Source organism: Phycodurus eques, chromosome 6 (genome assembly GCF_024500275.1).
Source record: "Phycodurus eques isolate BA_2022a chromosome 6, UOR_Pequ_1.1, whole genome shotgun sequence".
Classification (NCBI taxonomy): Eukaryota; Metazoa; Chordata; class Actinopteri; order Syngnathiformes; family Syngnathidae; genus Phycodurus; species Phycodurus eques.
This window is the reverse complement of record NC_084530.1, coordinates 26,352,956-26,375,559: the sequence shown is the minus strand read 5'-3', so window position 1 is coordinate 26,375,559 and position 22,604 is coordinate 26,352,956. Positions and strand designations below refer to the sequence as shown.

At 41.9% G+C, this 22,604-nt stretch overlaps 1 protein-coding gene across 2 annotated transcripts in view; it reads right to left on the bottom strand.

Moving 5' to 3' along the window:
• sdk1b (sidekick cell adhesion molecule 1b) overlaps positions 1 to 22,604 on the bottom strand; it is a 276,239-nt gene that overhangs the window by 166,352 nt on the left and 87,283 nt on the right. For both annotated transcript variants that reach the window (XM_061679905.1, XM_061679907.1), the window contains exons 3-5: positions 14,993 to 15,149; positions 11,780 to 11,886; positions 11,554 to 11,701 (exon numbers count right to left, since the gene is read on the bottom strand). In XM_061679905.1, the coding sequence (XP_061535889.1) occupies positions 11,554 to 11,701; positions 11,780 to 11,886; positions 14,993 to 15,149 (412 nt within the window). The remainder of the gene's footprint in view (positions 1 to 11,553; positions 11,702 to 11,779; positions 11,887 to 14,992; positions 15,150 to 22,604) is intronic.

The following is a 22,604-nucleotide window of genomic DNA, read 5'->3' as shown; positions in this document are numbered from 1 at the left end:
GAAGAGATGTCCCGCTGCGGTCGCCTCTTCCTCTTCTCGTGGGGGGACGGGTGGTGCCCTGCAAGCTGTGGGGCCTGCTGTGGAGTTTTTGTCCCTGCCTGGTTTGTGGGAGGTGGACTCCCACACTCGGGGGCGGGTAGTGGGTACTGGCGGGAATGTGGGGGGGGGCCTCTTCGTAGGTGGTTGTCATGCTTGATGGGCCCGACCTGTAGCCTCTTAATCACTCACTTAGCACACACTCAGGCCACTCTGTATTTTTCTCTATTCATATCTGGGCACAAATACATATCCAGGGGTTCCTGGGGGACTGGTATGGGGTCGGGAGGGTGTGGGTGTTGGACCGGGTTTCAGCACGTCTGTGCTTTTTCCCGGTCCGGTCGCCCTACCCCTCCGCCCTGCCTGCCGCCCTGGATTATAATGCATCACACAAACTCATCCCCATGTTCTAATGCACCACATACACACATCTCTGTGGGACGGTGGGCCTTGGGTGGGGGGGATTGGCAGCCCTGACCCCCCCCCTCTTGCTCATTGGCCTCTCCAGACTTTAATGCACCACACCACTCGGGGGGCACTGATACACAGGGTACGGCCAATGACTACCAGTCGGTGACGTGGCAGTCATAGTAACAGGGGGAGGTGGGTTCTCACTTAGCTTTCGGAGCGCTTCGGCGGTGAGGCCGGCGGACCGCCGTGGGTCCCTCGGTGTGGGACGTGTCCCGTCCACCGGGCTGCTCTCGGTGAACCTCTGGGCCGAGCCCGCCCTTTGATTGATTGGTTGGGGATCTCAGCCTTGGTGGTGCAGGCACAGCAATTAAGGGGACACTTCTGTCAGTCTTTGTGCATGCGAAACGGTGTCAATTTACTTGCATGTGTCCGCAGGCACACACCCCTGGGACTCTTTCGCTGGGTGTGGGGCCACTCACTTATTGCGACAGATATCTCATGAATATGCAAATTGCTTGGGTATCCCCCTCACTCACACTCTCGTCCTATAGATTTTATAATTTACATAGTCAATCCCACCACACTTCAGTTGTACAGCCGGGTTCACGACTCTTGTCCTGCATGCTTCTTCTCCTGTCCTTGTCCTGTTCTATCTTGTCCTGTCTTCCCTCACAGGGTGTAGCACCATAGCCCCATGCAACACTCATATCTAATGTTTCATTGTTGTTGTTATGTAATGATTTACTTTCTCATCCTGTTTACAATTAGTGCTTTGTCTTTTGTCTTCGTTTCTCTCTCCCCTCTAGAAACTTTGTTCTGTTCGACTTATCGATTCTGATTCTCAATAAACATCAATTATAATACTAAGAAACCACAGCGGCATCTTAAAAACTCCACTGTGACACAGTAAAACTGTTCCGGCATAAAAGGGATACAGATTTTCCATTCTGCTTGACCTAACAGACGAACAGCACAAAAAAACAAACAAAAAAAAACAAACGCATATGCTCTCACAAGTGGGTCTTCAACACGCAGGCAACCAATCAGAGGAAAGGGGGCGGTCTTAGCCAAATATGGATAAAGCGGATACAAAACTGGGTAAGACAGCTGTCAGAGGGGCCTTTTCTGGACACTCGTATGACAAAACCAAGGTGGTTTTTCAAATGAAATTGACACTTTTATACTAAGTCCATGTTAGAGAGTCACTCTATGGCGGTCTAAATAGCCAAAATATGGGGCCTTTAAGTTTCAAGGATTTTGACAGATCTTATTAGAGCCATTAATTCTAAAAGACAGCAGAATGTCTACCGAAAGCAAAGCCAGCTGGGTGCTCTCTCTCGCTCTCTCTCTATTTATCTTTAGTTCTCATAATGTTGCCTGGCTAAAATCCCACATTAACACATGAGTGGAAAGTACCCTGCAAATGAAGACATACTGCATTGGCATTTTGGCCAAACAAGTCAGACAAGCCATTTTAGCCTTGCAGGAAAGCAGCTATTCTGGGAGAGAACTAATGTAGGAGACATTACGATAATTGAAACACAGCTGGCATAAAATCTAGCACACCAGTGGTTTGTGATTCATTTAAAATTAGGTTTCGAAATGTGCTTGAAATGTTTGGATAGGCTCTGATTTGGTTTTGAACTCAATTTATTCGATATGCATGACGCAGGAGTCGGTTAAAAACAAACAGGACGGATGATACATAATGGAAGTCATATGGGAATGCTGATATCAAAGTCTGACAGTGATAATGCAGAATATATCTCCACAATAACTTCTGTCGCTCTCTTTTCAGCAAGAGGTTGATACAGTCAGATAAATCCAGCTGGGACATGACAGATGGATTAGGGCAGACGGGTTTGCAAAATGTGGAAAAGTGATTAAATGATACCTGCTCCAACACTGATTAACAAAAAGTTGAATATGCTTCATATTGCATAAATTCAGATGCAAAAGAGATTGGCACTCAGTGGAGCGCAGCCTTTCATCAAGGCCAAACAATCCCAATTGGAATGAGTGACAAACTACACGACTTTATAGATTGAATTTTCCTGCGTATGCCAACATTTTGTCATGACAATTAAATCATTATTTATTGACACATTTTGAAAGTGCATCTTTATCAGGGCACTAAAAGTCAATTCTCCTTTAACCATGCAGGAACGGAGGAACAAAAAGTTGCTTGGAAATAATTCATCCATTTTCTTTTCCGCTTGTTCTAATTGCTGGAGTTTATGCAAGCTGATTTTTGGACAGGCTGCCAGTCAATCGCAGGACACATATAACCACTCACATTTACACTTATGGACAATTTAGATTTTTCAGTGAACTTAAAATGCACATTTTTGGAAAGTGGGAGGAAGCCGGAAAACACCCAGAGAAAACCCATGAACATGCAAACTCCACACAAGAAGGTCACAGCTGAGATTTGAGCTCACACCTCTTGGACACCACACTGATTTATTTCGAATCGTTCTGGTAATCGACTGCATTTACGTGCTTCCGCATTCACATTTTCACATATTCGCATTTTTTTCTGTGGAACCTATGACCACTTATTAGCATTTTTAGTCATCTTTCTGAAACACCCTCACATGCAACAAGATGCTACCAAAGACCTGGTTTAAGAGGAATGTCATGAGTTCCAGATGATATGAAGAGCTTTGGTATCATAGTTTGTGGTATATTTACAATTTAAACTTTTAATATAGGAAAGTATGAACATTTTTACAATTTGCATCAATTACCTGTGGTTTTCAAGTCATCAAAAAAGGTTAATACCACACCCAGTAGAAGTTTACTGTCTCACAAAAAATAAAACAAAGAGAACTACACCTTGGGTATTTAAAACAGCCAAACAACTGCCTAAAGAAAGGCCCTGCTAGCTTGACGCTAACACTAATTAACATCTATGTTGCAGTGGTTTAACCATTTAAGCAACAGAGCGAATACAAATGATTCAGCAACGACGTTATAACAGCACTCACAGTCATATTCTATGCATAGAGCGACTAACATTAGTGCCGTACTGATGAGCTCGGAGAGGAATGGAGGCGTTATTATAAATCCGACTAGGCAGGACGCCCTCTGCAATATTATTGGCTGCAGCAAAGTGGCAAGTACTGCCTTGGGATGGGCAATCGTGTCATGCCCAAGCCCACCTCTTCCGGCCATGCTTGCAACACACATGGTTCTGGCTGGTCAGACATTCCAGGTCCCCGAGGACGACATGAATTGCCTAGTGCGAGTGGGCCCTTATGTTTTTGGAGAAGGAAACAATCTTGCTCCTGTAGATTTCCACCAAAATCGGGGCACATACTGCAATTCACGATTTATGAAAACACCAGACTGGAACACGAAATAGGCAAGCAAACATTCGGCACATGGATCTTTTTGCAGCTGTATGCCTTAAAATGCTCGCCCTGTTTCTCTAATCTCTAAAGTAACCAAATCATATCATTGGGAAGAGAGTCACATACACTAGCTAAACCTCTGCGACTCCAGAGATTAAGTTCCAGACACAATGGATTGACAAGAGCTTAAACTCCAAAACTCCACACTCATTTCCTGTTTTCAAGTGTTCTGCTACCTCCAGTCAGTGTGATCACCACCACCCTCAGTCCAAACCCCCCACCCCGCCGCCACTCCTTTCCTCGCTCCTGTGGCTCTCTCTCTCTCTATTTATCATAATGTTGCCTGGCTAAAATCCCACATTAACACACGAGTGGAAAGTACCCTGCAAATGAAGACATACTGCATTGGCATTTTGGCCAAACAAGTCAGACAAGCCATTTTAGCCTTGCAGGAAAGCAGCTATTCTGGGGGAGAACTCATGTAGGACACATTACGATAATTGAAACACAGCTGGCATAAAACCTAGCACGCCAGTGGTTTGTGATTAATTTAAAATTTGTTTTTGAAATGTGCTTGAAATCTTTGGATAGGCTCTGATTTGGTTTTGAACTCAATTTATTCGATATGCATGACGCAGGAGTCGGTTAAAAACAAACAGGAAGGATGATACATAATGGAAGTCATATGGGAATGCTGATATAAAGGTCTGACAGTGATAATGCAGAATATATCTCCACAATAACTTCTGTCGCTCTCTTTTCAGCAAGAGGTTGATACAGTCAGATAAATCCAGCTGGGACATGACAGATGGATTCAGGCAGACGGGTTTGCAAAATGTGGAAAAGTGATTAAATGATACCTGCTACAACACTGATTAACAAAAAGTTGAATATGCTTAATATTGCATAAACTCAGATGCAAAAGAGATTGGCACTCAGTGGAGCGCAGCCTTCCATCAAGGCCAAACAATCCCAACTGGAATGAGTGCCAAACTATACGACTTTATAGATTGAATTTTCCTGCGTATGCCAACATTTTGTCATGACAATTAAATCATTATTTATTGACACATTTTGAAAGTGCATCTTTATCAGGGCACTAAAAATCAATTCTCCTTAAATCATGCAGGAACAGGGGAACAAAACGTTGCTTGGAAATAATTCATCCATTTTCTTTTCCGCTTGTTGTAATTGCTGGAGTTTATCCAAGCTGACTGTTGGACAGGCTGCCAGTCAATCGCAGGGCACATATAACCACTCACATTTACACTTATGGACAATTAAAATGTTTCAGTGAACTTAAAATGCACATTTTGGGAATGTGGGAGGAAGCCGGAATACCCAGAGAAAACCCATGCAAGCGCGGGGAGAACATGCAAACTCCACACAAGAAGGTCACAGCCGAGATTTGAGCTCACACCTCTTGGACACCATTCTGATTTATTTCGAATCGTTCTAGTAATCGACTGCATTTACGTGCTTCCGCATTCACATTTTCACATATTCGCATTTTTTTCTGTGGAACCTATGACCACTTAGTAGTTTTTGTCATCTTTCTGGAACACCATCACATGCAACAAGATGCTGCCAAACCCCTGGTTTAAGAGGAACGTCATGATGACAGTAGGCAAGCAAACATTCGGCACATGGATCTTTTTGCAGCTGTATGCCTTAAAATGCTCGGCCTGTTTCTCTAATCTCTAAAGTAACCAAATCATATCATTGGGAAAAGAGTCACATACACTAGCTAAACCTCTGCGACTCCAGAGATTAAGTTCCAGACACAATGGATTGACAAGAGCTTAAACTCCAAAACTCCACACTCATTTCCTGTTTTCAAGTGTTCTGCTACCTCCTCAGTGTGATCACTGACCCCCCCCCAACCTCGCCGCCACTCCTTTCCTCACTCCTGTGACTGCCGTGTGAAAATGGCACTGTCAAAGTTCGAGGAGCGTCCAAATTGCCTGTTGTATTTGGAATATGTTGCTGTATTAGACCGATACTTCTTTCCAATCACCCACAATTGATGCGTTTTTTTTCCCCCTGCCAGCATAACACACACAAACACACACACACACACACTTGTTCCCTGAGTTGAGACACCAAGAAAATTCCTTCTGTTCAGGGTTCAGACCTCTTCGGTGTGCATAATGTTAAGCGGGATAATGAATTGTCTCCCCCAAGTTAAAGCGTTGTGTGACAAATGAAAATAAATAGATCTCAAAACACACACGCGCGCGCACACATTTTTACAGCATATGGCCTCCCTGCTGAAAAACGCTGCAGAAAAATTCCCCGTCCGTTCCCGCCATGCCCCTGCATAGATCACGGACTTTATTTGATCAATCATTAGGAGGGTTCTAATTCTCCACATCCCGGCTCTGCTTTTCGACACTTCTTCATCGCATTCACTTCACGTCCATCTGCCACAGGCCTCAGAGCTAATTAAAGGCGGCGGCTGGCTCCTTGCCACCCGGTTCTGTGGGGGTCACCGGTAAAATATACATCAGCGCGGGTCGGCGGCGATCAAAACAACTTCGGGACAGCTCTCGCCGACTGTTTCGATCGCCGCCGGAAGAGCTGTGACGAAAACTGACCTAATACGTCGGGTGGTTGTATTATTCAGCACATTACAAAATGTAGTTTTTGCTGACAAGCAAAATAAAGACAGTTTGGAAAGAGAAAAAAGTTGTTCACTTTAGGCAAAAAAACACAATGCAAAGGTATGGAATTGCGAACACGTTTGACCATGCCAGCGATCTTTATCTCTCTCTCTCAGTACAAGAACAATGAAAGCTTAAAAAGAACCATTATGTGTGGAAAGATATTTTTGTTGTTGTTATGCCAAGTTATCGAAACAGGTTTTTATGCTTAAGTACGTACATTTCAGAGTCTACTTTCTTACTTTTACTTAAGTGAGTTGAAATCAGTACTTATACCATTGTATTACTACACAAGTACTGTATAGTTACTTCTACTTGAGTACAGAATGTGAGTACTCTGGTGGGTATGTGCGTGTGCGAGTATGCACAGCGTGGTGGAGTGCAGACGCCTGGAGATAAATCGCAAGCTGTGTGCGAGGGCCGAAAAGACAGAGAGACGGATTAATAACTTCATAAACGACATCATCAGCTTGGTCACCGCCAAGATAGCCAACCGCCAGGCGCCATCTGGCCTCGTCTCGCCGGACCGCGGGATCGGCCAGCGTAACCTTGCACACGCAAGCACGCAAACAGAACCGCACACATCGTCAGCAAGCTCACAATCTACGCATGAACGCACGCTGAAAGGTTTCCAGCCAGGTATATATGTAAGCGAGATAGGTCTTTGGAGACACATTGTGTTTGCGTGGGTGTTCATTGACGAACAGTTTATAGCTTCTCCGACAGTATATCCTCCGATGCCGTAATGACCGTAAAAGAGACGGAGAAGGCGAGCGCACCGAGGGAACGTGGCGGTATAAAGAATCATTTTGAGGCAGAAAAGCCGAGACGCGAGGAGATAAGGGAGGGTGGGGAGAGGGAGACGTGTCTTGTCGAGACAAGAGGGGAGCTGTGAAGAAAGGTGCAAATTAGTTTTATGAAGGTTCAAAGGAAGTGCCACGCACGAGTCTTCAAACGGCACGCGTGTGTGCGTGCATGTGTGGGCGGCAAGCCAATCAGGGAAATTTCATTTCAAGATGAAGAAATAAAAGTTTCTGTCCAGATTATTCTCATGCTTGAAAAGGCAGCGGGATAGAGTGTCTTGGAGGGAAAATAAGATTCTGACATGTGTGTCAAACTAATCAGAGCGCAGAAACATTGCCAGCATCATGGAGCCTCAGTTGATTACACAAGCGCATCATAGCAAGAATACAACAATTGGATGATGGATAAAAAGACAAGGTTTTCCATCTACTCTTGGTTGAAGGATTGCTAAACAAACACATAAATTGTCCAGAACAACAAAACATGTGGCGGAACAGTGAGCCAGTGGTAGGCCAGTCTGCCTCACAGTTCTGAGTCCGAATCTCAGCTCTGGACTTCCGGTTTGGAGTTTGCATATTGTTCATTGACTCTAAATTGCCACGCCTCTTGCCAAAAGTCAGCTGGGATAGACTAGCTTACCCATTAGCCTATAGAGGACAACTCTTATAGAAACTGGATGGAGCGATGGACTTCAGGAAAACACATGAGATGGCTCAGTAATGTACATACCCTCCACATGCCTGTCACGCATTCTCCTCCATCTGCGGATGTTCCCGATGAGACGACGGATGGTTTCTAGATGTCTCATCCCAGACCTGAACCCGGACCCTGACAGTCAAAGGACCGTCAGTGAGTGCCACCTTCAAGTCTGTGTCTGACACCCCTCTGCCTTTTCTGTTGTACTGGCCTATCCCCTGGAATCTCATCCACACTCTTGAACCTACGCTAACCTTCTGGCCCACTGGCGGTTCGAGACCGATTTTAGTGCGGTGGCCAAATTAGGGCCAAGGTTTTTTTTAGAGGGCCCTTAACGGGTGGGTGTTGACTGAAAATTTTGCCAGACAAGTCCAGTCAAAGAACAACTTGCTTGGTACAGCAAAATCAATTCATAGGGGGGCGCCACGGGGGCACCAAGCGCAGTGTCTCTCTCGGAGTGGGAAGGAGCGGGAGTCAAAATCCACTCCTGTGTTCGCTTCTAGTTTAGACTACCTGAGGAGCTATTGTGTGCGGCAGATATCACCTTTTGCCACCACTAACGGTGAGGACAATGATTGGAAGAAAAGAAAAACTAGCGAGGAATCAATCGGGGATGTTTTTCTAATTGCCTCTCCTTGCTATCTTTTGTCCGTCATTTGCTCAACAGCAGGTGAAATTGATTCGCAATCGTTAAGGTTTCCTAACTGCACAGATTGATATGAAAAGTGTGGTTGACTTGGAGTAGCACTGTGATGATTATGCATTTAGTCTGTTTTTTTTTTGGCATTTTATTTTACCAGGTTTTGTTCAGTAACTTAGGACATTGTCAAGGACATGCGGGAGGACCGTGATGCATCTCGCCCTCTCTAATAAACACAAAGCGCTTCACCGGCAACGTTAAGCATTAACTGCAGCTCTGTATTTCCAGTCCCACTGGCAAACTCTTTGATGAAAGACAAACACATTTCATATTGCATTAAATGTTATTCCAGCGAGAGAACTGTTTCAGGAACACATAACGGAAGGAAAGGTTGCATTTAATTTACACTAGGCTTTACACGATCAGGATTTTTGGGGCCGATCACCGACCAGCGAGTTTAAAAAAAATTATAACCGATCAACGATCCGATCACAAGATGGAGGAACGTGTCTATTTAAATGACCTGTTCATTTACTGCATATACTTGTGTACTTAATTGCTAAAAAATATATATATTTACAATAAATAATGTATCTTTGTTCCTCTATTTATGCCAGTGAGGCATAGTGACAGACAGAACAAAAGATAAATGGTATTCTATTAGATGGCAGGAAGTACATACAGTAATTAATGTATCCACTTTTTGTGAAATTTTTGTTTGTTGGTGTGCCGTGAGATTTTTCAATTGTAAAATATGTTCCTTGGCTCCATAAAGGTTGGAAATCACTGCTCTAGTCAGATCGTGTATTCTAATAAGTCAGGTCAAACCAACATTACATGACAGAAATAATGGGTGCTAACTTACTGTAATTAAATTACTCTATTTTTAAATAAATTACTTCACCCACACCGAAACTTTAGAGCATGATTCGACAGAACGGCGGCATGTTTACGTCCAACCGTTTGTGGTACTACTAGCTTGCTCGGCTACACCGTTACCGTGGCGGTAACGAGTGTATCCGGTCGCATTTGAATTGACAAGATAAAGCCCAATGATCGTAAAAAACGGGATGCGTTGGTATTGGAATACAAGATTTTATTGCAGTAGTCTGACATAGTGCAATCGTGAAAGAGCAAATTTGTCTTGTAGTCTGATCCGGGCATTAGGTGTTGCCTGTCTCAGACGTGTTGTGTGTTTCACACCGCCGACATGTTTTTATTTTTTATTTTTAGAAATAACTTCATTGGCCGTCAGATATTTACAGTATTACGTCAAAAGACAGGCGACAAGGCTAAAAATAAACTAGCTTTTGGATTCAAATACACTGTGCACGCGGCGACGTGGAGTAAATGTCTTTTGCGGAGCCGATCAACGACGTCATTGATCGTATCGGTGAATTATGACATTTCAGTGGAAATTCTCTGATGCCATACAGTGGTCAACCATGACCCTCTTTGCAATGGATGGGAGGTCCTTGATGGGGTTCAGGTCTGGGCTCTCAAGATCTTCCACAACTCATACAAGCATGAAACTTGCGGTGTGCACTTACAAGGTGAGCCTTTTGTTTACATATCAGACTTTCATATTGATAAAATCCATGATGGTTTTTTTTTTTGTATGAATACGGACGTTTGACAATTCTACTCAGCACGTAGCGCAGCACGTTATCTGATTCACAAGCAGAGTACCTGCTACTTTGCTCATAATTGTTTTTTTTTAAAGCGTTTCAAACCTAATACTGCTAGCGTTTCTTTTCCTGTGCAATCACAGCATGTATAGCAGTTAAATCTCAGTGATCATTATCTTTAATTTACATTGCTCTGATGACTTACTGTAATAATGATCAGTTCTCACCAGAATGCTGTATAAAATGTAATGTGCCTTGTAAAAAGGAGCGTGTGTGGAATTTGTCGTAAACTGAAAAAGTTGTTGCAGGGACTTTTAGTGAAATTGGAGTCATCTGTATGGGGATTTAGCAGTAATCAATACACATTCAAATTGAATGTCTTAATAAATGTTATTGTTGAGACCAAAGGAAACAAGTGCTGTGCATGTTTCGCCTTTGCTTTAAGTTGTTTCTATGAAAACTCAAAACTCGCAGTTATCAAATGATGGGAAAAACAAACAGAATACTTAATATGATAATTTAAATAATAATTGTTCTTTTAAAGCACTATATAAAAATGGTCTTTCGCTGTAAGCTATTGGTTGAAATGATACATGATAAAAATGAGTTTATTTGTTAATGACCCCGTAGAGCTTTGGGAAGTGCCATTAAAGGAGTGAGAACAAAGCAGACTGACCATTTCCGTGCACAGAGAGGGCAAAGACAATCTCATTCCATAGCACGCCCGGGAGCTATTAGTGCTCTTAATGGTTAGTTATGCCGGCACGCGACACATCTTCACATCTTTCACCGAGGAGGACGTTCCAAGTGCACATTTTTATCAAAATCGATTTCAGACACAACCTGAATCTGTCGGGCTTCATTGCGGGGGGAAAGAGTGATGCCTGATGAAAAAGGTTATGGTATTCATGACACTTTTGGTGAATTTGTCTGTTGCTATCAAATTTAAAATGGTGCAGATGCCACTGGTACGATTCAAGCAGACGACAGTGAACCCCCATTCAAAGCAGCGGGTAATGTTCAAGACTCACCTGCTTATATGTGAAAATCTTCAGTACAGAGAGACCATACTTTTGCCCTTCCCATACGCTTAAAACATAAATATATTTAAACTCATTAAAAAAATGTATAATCACATTATATAATCACACCCAAAAAAAATGCAAGCATAAAATGTACAGGAAAAAAACAATAAGAGCAGCAAGAACAAACGTGGCGATGTTTTTCTTCGTCATGTGTGGCCTCTGTTACATTTAAAAAAATGGTTTAGATGTTGAAAAATATGATGTATGTAGCCTGCTTAACTGAGAGGTACTTGCATTCGGTCATTGGGAATAATCTTGTGTCCGTCTTTGTACCAAGTGACCAAGGGTTGAGGAAATGACGCCAGGGGCGGCAGGCTGAGGACGGCAGCCTGGCCTTGGCTCGTCGTCGTTCTCTGCTCTTCGCCTGAGAACCTTCCCATAACTAGAGGAAGAGAGAGTTTCTGTTACCCTAGCACTGATGTTCTTTCTTGCCCCGTCAGTTAGAGTTTCTAGTACTCACAGGCCACTTGCACCTCTGTTCTTCCGTGTATGATGGCGCCCATCCTGTTCCTCACTGCACATTGATACAGGCCGCCGTCTGTCCTCTGCAGCGACGGTACAAACAACCTACAGACGGCAAAAGAGACAATACAAACAATGATGCTTAAGTTTAATATCTTGTGGGAAGGCCTTTTAATGAACTTTAGCTGATTGCCTGATTTAGCTGATTGCTTGATTTAGCTGATTAAACATAAGTGGAAAATGGAGACCACACACCTCACTATAAAGCAGCTGCAACATGTGGTTTCTCCAAACAAGACAACTAATGATGTAATTTTTTTTTTAAAACAACATATACTGTACACTACTCTTCAAAAGCTTGAGGTCACTTAGAAATCTTATTATTTTTTTAAAGAAAATCAATGCCTTTTACAATGAATATAACATTAAATATTTTCTTTCAAAATAATGACATTTCTAAATAACCCCCAAATTTTTGAACGGTAATGTATATCCTATAAACAAGGGTGTGTTTTCATGGAAAATATGAAATTGTTGGGGTGACCCCAAACTTCTGACATTTTGTATATATTGAAATCAATACATAAATTACTGATATATTTTTTTATTATTAAAGTAAAAAAAGTACACTACAATGTGTCAGACGATTTAATTTACACATTAAGAATCTGATTGGTTGAATGATACTGAAAGTAAAAATTCACCTAATTCTTCCTTAACCACCAGTACAAATGTTTAACTCTTAACTTAAGACTTATTTCTATACTTTTGCATTTGGTTAAACCATACCTAGTATGCAACTAGTCTCTTGCCCTGCTTCCCCCCCTGTCATCTGGATTTTACTTAGTTTTACTGCCACTTCTCTTCCCCCCCGGAAGACAGGGAGGTGGGGGGCTAGATGGCGATAATTGAAGTGAGGCTGTTGCTGTGAAGGATTCTGAATCGACCGACCAGAACGACACCGTGCCTGATAAAGGGTGAACGCACGTTTGCACTGAACAGTATAGTCATTAAAGTTGGTTTAGGTACGGTTGTTTGGCTCTATTGTCAAAATGTTATCTACTCTTTGGCACCCTTACGCGGGGCTAGAACCTGTATATTTATTTTATTGCATGCATGTTTATTCTTATTATTATTTTCCTTGAGGGGTTATTAATGGGTTTTAAATGAACAGGGATTCTCTAATGGCAATCTTGGCATACGATCTAGGTTGTTGCCACGCTGGACAAACTCACCAATGCAAATAAGCACACCAACACACACACACACACAGACACACACACACACACACGCGCGCGCACACATGCACACACAAAACTGGACATCGCTTAGGGGCTCATTATGAATAATAGGCCAGCCAAGTACTTAACTCCCAGGCTGTCAGTGTATGATGCCAAGTTGTGCACACAACACCCATACACGCGTACTGTCGAATGCTGTATATGCATTGTTTGTATGCTGGCATCATCCTTAAAAGGCTCGTATAATTCAGTTTAGTCAGGAATGGCACATAACATAATAACAAAGTGGCTCTCCCTCTCTCACTGTCATACTGGGGTCCATTACATTTCTATCAGAAGAGGGCAGCGGGGCTGTCACCGTAGTTTTTAAGCACCCAGCAACTTTAGCCGGTATACGTATATCTCACTAAACTCAAATTTCAGTGTTGACAGTTGCCAATCAATACAATAATCTGACACAGTTGCAGCCTTGCTTGCAGGGCCCAATTCTCTGGATGATTTAGGACAAGTTCAATCAGATTTCACTGGCGGAGACTGCTTGGAATCGACCTGGCTGCCTCTGTTGCTCCAAACTGAACAGTGTGTGGGCTCAAAGTATATCCACCATGTCCAATTTTACAACTGAACTGGAGGCTTTGAATACAAAAAAAAGGATGCATTGAAGCCATTTTTGTCAGTTAGTTGTATCTTTTCTAATCACTAAAGCAGCCAAACCACGATTTCCTTTTTTAATTTGGAGTCTTCAATTAAGAGAAGAGGGGAAGAAAACAGCTACTTACCGTATCTAAGAAAATGTCAATCTAAGATGTGCCATTCATGAAACATAATCGAACTTAAACACCTTTACAATTTCTTTACAATATACCAGTACTGTGATTTTTGCATCATTATTTATTTGGGCACAGTATAGATATCTCAGCATCAGGCATAGGTACTGCTGCTGTCTAAAGGCCTAAATTACTTAAGTTTTGTGGGCGTAAAAACGGGCGCAAACTTGTTGGCGCACGCATACAGACAAGAAAGCTGATCTACTAACCGGGCATAACCAGGATTGCGTAGAATTATATACACACAAATGGCAAAAATATAACCTCCTTGGTTGAGGTAACTTAGCTGTAATGGCACAAAATGTGGAAATGGTATCTTTTCAGTTTCTCAAAAACAATTTGACAATTCTTGGGTGAGATTCCAGTTGAATACCAGGGATGCCCACCACCGGTAAAGAGAGAACCCACTCAATTTTCGAGCGCTACCTCTCTGGTTTTGTAAAGAAATTCTGAAGGTGTCGTTGAAAAACCGGCTGTTTTTAGCAGTCTTTGAAGGACCGGAGGTAAAACGTAGTCATAAAATACTGTGGCTTTCCGTCCTCTCTGGTGTTTGTCCTCATATCAATTTTGACAGCAGCGCAAAGACGACACACACAGCGCCCTGCCGATCTGCTGTAGGGCCGACCTCATCAAACTACAGCTGGCAGAATTTTGAGAGCGGTCCAACGAGTTACACCCCTCCTCTCTTCCTCACCCAAGTGGATCAGCTCTGCCAAGTTTGCCACTATTTTAAAAGATGATGCTAAACTCTTTGATTTCACAGCAGCAGTTTTGCCAAACAACACACGGGACATGGAGAAACAGATAAGAGATAACAGAATTGTGGAAGTATTTTTGAATTTGTCATCTAAATTTTGGAACCATTTCTTAAACAGAATGCAGTGTTTTCCACATTTATAACTATACTTAATTGTACTTATACTTGTAACACTTTACACAATTGAAATGATTCGTTCTTGCCTTTTCCTGTGTGGACTGCCTTACAGTTAGGGGTTTTAGCGATGTCCTTAATATTAAATAAAACATTGTATGTTGATCAAGTTTTTTTCTTATTTGATGAAAATGGACTGAAATGTTTTGGACGCCGTTAGCCTCGTACAGGGGGGCCAACGAGAGCAAGCCATCCAGTCGGCGCCAGCTGACCTGTACTGCGACGTCCAGCCGGTGATGTTGCTGCCGTTGAGAGACCAGCGGTACTGCAGTGGCCAGCTGCCTCCAGCCGAGCAGGTCAGCACCAGTCTGTTTCCCTCCAGCACCACTTGTTGCCCGAGGCCAACCCCTCGCAGGTAGGGTGCCACCTCTGACAGACAGAAAAAGAAGCATACGTTTTTGATAAAAGAATAAAACTTTTTGCAATGGCAAGCATTCGGCATAAACCTTTGCACATAAGGCCAGATATGTTTGGATTATGTCCCCTTGAATGAATGATATCATCAATTATAAACTGCATTTTGAATTTATGTGGCTTGTCTTTGTGCTAAATATGCAAAGAACAGAAATCAGCAATTACGAAGGTGGCAAATCGTTTTTCACAACACTGAAAAGCATAGACGGGGTGTCTCAAAAGTCATTTTACATTTCATTTCAGGTATTATTGGGACAGACGTGAGGCCATCAGCATTTGGCACCTTAGGCTTTGAAGTTTTTGTAAGCATATCAACTTCAAGTCTTCAAGTGGAAAATTATGATTCTCAACAACCTGAAGTGTGTACACGTAAAGGTGTATCACTCGCCAAAGCATCTGCTGAATCGAGCTTTTGTTGATGCTGAGTTTCAGTGCAGCCCTCTGGATAGATTTCCCCAGGCTTTACTCGAACCCCTGCTGCAAGAGTTCAGTGCTTTCATCAGTGGTGGTAGTGGCAGGCCTTCCACTGCCTGGTTTGTCAAGAACAGATCCTGTTTTAAGAAACTTGTCCTGGATAGCATAAATTGTACTACGCTTTGGAGCCGTAGAGCATCTCAAACTGGTGTTCAACTGCAGCCGGGGACAGAAAAACCTCGAGGAGGGCGGCAACTTTGCAAAGCTGCTACAATGTCAAATGGCAAGCCATGGGCAAGGTAATGATATGCTCACAAAAACTGCAAAACCTAAGCTGTCAAATGATGATTGCCTTGAGCCTCTCCGAATCATACGTAAAACGAAATAGAAAAAAATAAGTGTATAGTGACTTTTGGGACACCCTGTATATCCTGAATAGAATATGCATATTGTTTAAGTTCACCTGCAGCATGTAGCAAATGTCAAGGCCGATATGAAAGCATGATTCAGAAAAAGACGTCTAATGGAATAGAAAACCTGAGCTACAGTATGCTGAATCCAAATCCAATGTGTTTGATAATTGTGTTCTTAAATACAAGATTGAAACTTCCTCAAACGTCATCGACGATGTTGAAAAGTACAAAGTGATACAGAACATAAAGGCCACCATGTTCATTTGCAAAGAAATAAAACGTGCAGGTCGTGGAAAAACCATGGATAACCATTTACCATGAAATTATATCTCATCATAAAAGGCGCGCGCTAGAGTCTTTATTTTTTTGGACGAGCAAGGGTGGTGTGGGTCCAATTATTAGCCCAAGAAATAATGGAAGTCATTCACCCAGTCTTCCAAGGTATATTTGGCAAACGGTTCATACACCATCAAAATAATACTACTACATCTGCACTCATGGTACTAGTGGTCACACGTGCTCTCCTGGCAAAGGTTGTTGTTTTTTTACCATTCAACTCACTTCGCCATTTATTTTGTTTCAACTCAAAGCGAATCGAAGGGAGCCGATAGTCATAACTTTGTTTTAATTTAATAAACAAAGCGCCGACAGGTATGCAGTTCGGAGTTAGTTGAGATTTAATTAATTAATAACAAAGATAGCTGGGATAGGCTCCAGCATGCCCGCAACCCTAGTGAGGATAATTGGTACAGGAAATGGATGGATGGACTATGACGGTTTCAATGTCAAATCTGTAGACAATTATTTTTTTTTTTTTTGTCTATTGTTGTGTTCACCTATTTAAACTATTCTTCAGTGGTTAAAGTTCAAGGAGTGTTTTTGCTTTTCTCCGAATAGTACATGCCCCAATGAGTCGCAGGGTGCATTATCTGGGTTAAGACGTCTGTCTGCCACCCTCAATTAGACCCCTCTATTTTCGCATCAGGAAAAAGAAAAAACCAGGTACTGTAGTAAGTGTAGTTCTAATCACATTCCATAGACGCAAATGCACAGTTCATTTCAACGCTGATCCGAACAAAAACAGCCCCACCGAAGCACGTAAACAGCCTCTCAGATCATTTTACAAGTTTCACTTATAAAATGTAATATACCGTTAAATTACTAGAAATATTAACAATACTAATCCAAATCCTAATTGACAAATAAGGCATCCAATACACACTTTACCCATCTGCTATTAAGTATATAAATGCTCGTGCTCAAAATTTGCCGAAATATGGTAAATATCATGAATGTTTTGTTGTATTATCAATGAATTTTCCAATATAATGATTGATATTATAGGCATTAGTACATCTGCCTCAGTCACGAGGTTTAGGGTTCAAAATTTCAATACTCAATTCCAGCCTTCCTGTGTGAACATTCCATGTTCTCCCCATGCTTGGCCTTACTTACTCCAGCTTCCTCCCACATTCCAAAACATGATGTGATGTCTAATTATATAATTTTGCAAATAATTTTTCCTTTTGGACAAACATTTGAATTAATGAATGTGTTAAGAATCTCTGCCACCTCTTGTATTTGGAGGGTCACCATTAGCCATCAATCAGCGTCTTTAAAATGTGCACAATGCGGTAAAATGGCGCAGTAAATACAATTTCTCCTGCAGTTTCCAAGAAAATAGTCTCACGTCACGATTGGCCAAAATGACATCATATTGTGGCTATAACCTGTTTGGTGACTGTAATTTAGCTGTCCTATCGGTGGGCGCTCAGGTTTGTACTCCGCTGGTAAACAAACTCCAAGTGTAAAACCATTCCTGGACCCCTAACTTTTCTTGTGGACTTTGCCATTTCAATACCAAAGGATTTAGAAAATGTTGGATGCTCAAAGAACTAAGCCAATTATACGACTCACAAGCACAAGAAATTTTTTGATACTGTAAAACTCAAAGGATTTATTTAAATATGTCATGCTGACCCTCGCTAGGTATTGCCTGTCTGATTTTGATCCACATCAATGCCTGTTTGGTTAATTGAAGATTCTAAATTACTCACAAGTGTGAATGTGTGTGGAAATCGTTGTTTGTCTTTGTGTGCCCTGCGAAAGGTTGGCAACCAGTTCTGGTTGTAAAAAGCCTTCCGCCCAAAATCAGCTGGGACAGCCTCCAGCTCACCCGTGACCCCAGTGAGGAAAAGCGTTCTAGAAAACAGATGGATGGATGATTGATATCACTTCATTGTTGGCAAGATAATCGCAATGATCGTACGTTATTCTGCAATTACCGCCACTAGTTAATGGTGAGATTGATTCAACTTCTCCACCATTTAACAATGTAAGTCATCTGCTGCACCAAGAACTCTAAGGTCAAAACTGTTTTACTTTCAAGTGTCTTTTCTCATTCCAAGCGGCCCTCTCATTCTTTCTCAATTGCATTCGCTTCCATACTCCTCATTCCCTGTGGAGATCCGAGGGCCACATTTTTCCTCCCGTTTCTCCATCTTTAGTCGCCCCCTCTACTTTGGATTGATAGCTGCCTTCGCCGTGCACATGGGGAAAATGTTCCATGTACCCTTGATTTATACGTGAGCCTGTGTGTGTGTGTGTGTGTGTGTGTGTGTGTGTGTGTGTGTGTGTTGAGAAGGACAAGGAAACTGAGAGTAAGTGTTAACATGGCCATAAGAATTTATTTGGAAAATTCCTCACAGGATGGCGAAGACCACTGTCTCTGCCATTCTGTTGAGCAGCGCCATGACTCATCTTCGTGTGTGTGTGTGTGTGTGTGTGTGTGTGTGTGTACGTGTGTGAAGCAGGGATGCAACCTTAACGGTTTATCATAGCGTACGACTTGACTAAGAAAGGCAGGCACAGTTGCACGCTGTATAAATAGAACCATGTTTTTAAGTGCTCCAGCTATTTCACTTATCTGCACTTTCTCCATAGCTCGAGTCATTCCTCGTTGCCCCTTTAAATCCTACCTTGTACTTTAACGCCAAGTCCATTAAGAACGACAGATGGAGATGGTGAACGCTAGCAAGCTTCTGAGAGGAGCAAGGTCAGCTAACCGGAGCAATGTCAGCTAACAGGATGTTTGGCTGTCTTTGTCGCCCACTGTCAACAAACCTCTCTCCGCCGTTATGCCTTAAGCACCTGTCCAACTATTGAAAGTCACGGTCGCTCACGTTGCCCATCGCCCATCGATTTTTGAAAGAGAAACAAGGAAATAAGGAACACAATAGCTTATTCGAGGATAACCCAGCAGTCCCAAGTTTCTGTTGTCGTCTGTTTTCAGTTTGTGCGGATTACCCACTTCATACTATTAAGATTTCTATGGAAATTTAATTGTACCGTAAACCCTCATTTATAGCAGGATTACGTTACAGACGACCCTCACAATAGACAAACTCTGCGAAGTAGTGACCAAATATTTAGTTTTATCATTTATATACATTTTAAAGCTTTAGCAAAGCAAAGCAAATTGATTTATATAGCGTATTCCATACACAAGGTAACTCAATGCGCTTTACATGATTAAAAGCATTTAAAAACAGTTTATAAACATATAAAACAAAGAGAAAACTAAAAATACAATTAAAACAGCATACAGTGCATGACAGATCATTTAAAAGTGGAGATGCTTTAAAGAGCATGAGAAAAAAGAAGAGTTTTTAACCTGGACTTAAAAACATTCACACTTGGGGCTGACGTCACTTCTGTTGTCAACTTATTCCATTTGTGTGCAGCATAAAAACTAAATACTGCTTCACCATATAATACCACAATGTATGCATGTGAGGTGCAGGTATTATTTTTGTCCACCATCCTCACGTTCTACACTAGCCTGTTGAGTGACATGGAAGTCATCGAATGAGAGTGTGAAGTTGGCTGGCTGTTAACTGGCTAAACCGTTAGCAACTATGCGTGTTGAATGACGCAGTCAGTTGAGGCCATCAGCAGGTGGTCTAAGAATGTGCTTGTGTTTTCTGTATTTTGTTACCATTTGTTCAATAAAGCAATTGAAAGTGCACCAGCAGTTGAGTCTATCATCCCCCTATCCAAACCACCTACCTGTGAATGCATTTCAATTTATTCTAATGGCGGTAAGCTTTATTGAATTCACTAATGACATTTACTTTACCATAGATGTGCAGTTGTGTAACTTAAGACAGTTAACTGTATACCTTGCAAAAGGCTCATTGTACTTAAGTCCTGCTAACACCGTATCAGACGTGGCTAACATCGGCTTGACTGAAAAACTCCCCCTTTAATGTCGCAAGTCATGTCAGATATGCATGCTGCTCCTTCACCTAGCTCCTCTTCCTAGAGCAATGAAAGCATGTTTAAGTCTGTCACAGTTTATCAGTATGCATCGATAATTGGTCACGTAATCAAATCATAGTTGTCTGAATTATCTAATGAAATCCCACCGAAATCCCAATCTTCGTAATAGGCGAAGCTAATGGATCACACCTCGGGTTTGAGACATGAAATGTGTGTTAGAAATTCCACCAATTTTGCAGGTCCGACCAAAGGAAAGCACTTTTATCCATGGTGTAAACCATGTGGTGTTAATGAATTTGAGTGGGAGAGAGGTCACCATTGAGGGCAGTCACCCTAGAAAAATCACTTAATCTTCATAGCACTAGACCCCTGTCGTGAGACTGGGCTGACAGAATTGAGTGTCTTCTATGATGAATACTGATTCGCTGTCTCGCCGCACACAAACATACACACACTTTTGCTGCAAGGGGATGAAGTGGAGAAAATAACTAAATCAGTCCATTTTATTACATGTAATTTTACTTTTAATAAGCAGTAGCAATTTGTGTGGCAAAGCATTTTTCCCCCCACTGCGGAAGATGACTTTTTGATTATTGGGTGCAAATGAGTTCTAGTCTGTTTTGATGTAATAAATCTGCCTGCACTTGTTTTAACAGGCATTTACAACACGTAATTAGGATGACACAGTGGTTGGGGAGGGGAGAAAATTACAAGCTAAGATTTTGTGCATGTTAATACCACGCTGAAAGAAATGGGGGCAAAGACAATTAATGAGACAATGCAAGGTGAAGGGGGTGATGATGATGAACTAGGTCATAATTAAATGAACACAGTGTGTCTATAGCTAAGATTTTAAACTGTGCTGTTCACGCGGCATTTATTTACCTTGTATTATGAAGATATTATTCAGAACTTTAAATGCTAACAAAACAAAATTTATTCCAACAATGTACAGAATGCAAAGTTGACTGATCTGAATAAGTGCGTAGTTTCTCAATAGTGGTGTGTGTGTCATCCAAGCGTCACTGTTTTTTTGATGTACTAAAAGTAATTATCTCAGTTCTTAGACATATCGTTCAAACATGGACATTAAAAAGTAAACAGTTGAGCCCAGCTGTACTGTGTTGCGAACCAAAACAGCAGTAGCGAAGAATGTAAACAATATCTCGGATGAATTTGAAAAGCAAGTTTTAAACTCCACTTTCACTTGGTGTATTGTAACATGTTTTTTGGTAATAGTGAAGTGAGGCTACATTCAAGTCTTGCTAGCAGTTTTAACAATGCAAACTCACCCTTTATGTACATCAAACACAATACGGGCAGTAAGTACGCACATGGCAAATACAGTATTTCACTGTCATGTGTGGGGACTCTCACATTTCAAAAATCGGTTAAGATGTTAAAAATCGGTATGGTTTTACGCCGCTTAAGTCGAACATTATTTCCTCTGTGAAAATGTTTTGGGAAAATCAAACAAGGTCAAGCACATCATTCCTATGTTATACTCAGGTCCACTTAATTAAAAGCAAAGTGATGAATATATATATATATATATATATATATATATATATATATATATATATATTTGGGGTGGGACTTATTGCCCTGTGAAATGTAAATTCACTTACGATGCAAATCTTTCACCCACACCAATTAAGAGTGTTATATGAGACACTTCATCAGGAAATACCTCCTGTCTTAGCTCATGATTAAGTTAAAGTGGCCCCATGACAGAAACACCCGTTGCGCCCTGCTGACTCGTAAAAGACTCGGCTGAACTCGTAGGAGAAGCGATGCCACAGGCTCAAGGATGAGAAGCGCTATTCCTGGATGGCAAAACAGCAGATAAGCATGCACAAGCGGGAACAAAATGTTTCCTTGGCTTGTGGCTATATCCTCTTATCTTCTCCAACAATTCCCAAACAGGAGGCTGCAGGTAGTGCCAGCACTTTATTGCTATTATTATCATTAATTTGGTAACAATAGCAGCGGTGGTTAAAAGACTACAGCGGAGATTACAGATCCATTCCTCCACACCCCCCAAGAGCTATCCTCGCCGGCTCCGATCAGACTCTCCACAAGCTTTGACTGATAGCTATCAGATCAGAGCCGACAGGTGACGGACTGATCCCGACTCATTGATCGACAGATGTCAGATCAGAGCGCAAGTTACCAACGACGCCACACCAAAATTCAAGCAGGCGCATGCATGCACACACAAGCACACTGTTTGTGTGTGGAATATTACTCGGTTTAAAGCGTATTTAAACGCGAGATAGCCAAAAATAATAAACGAGCGCAA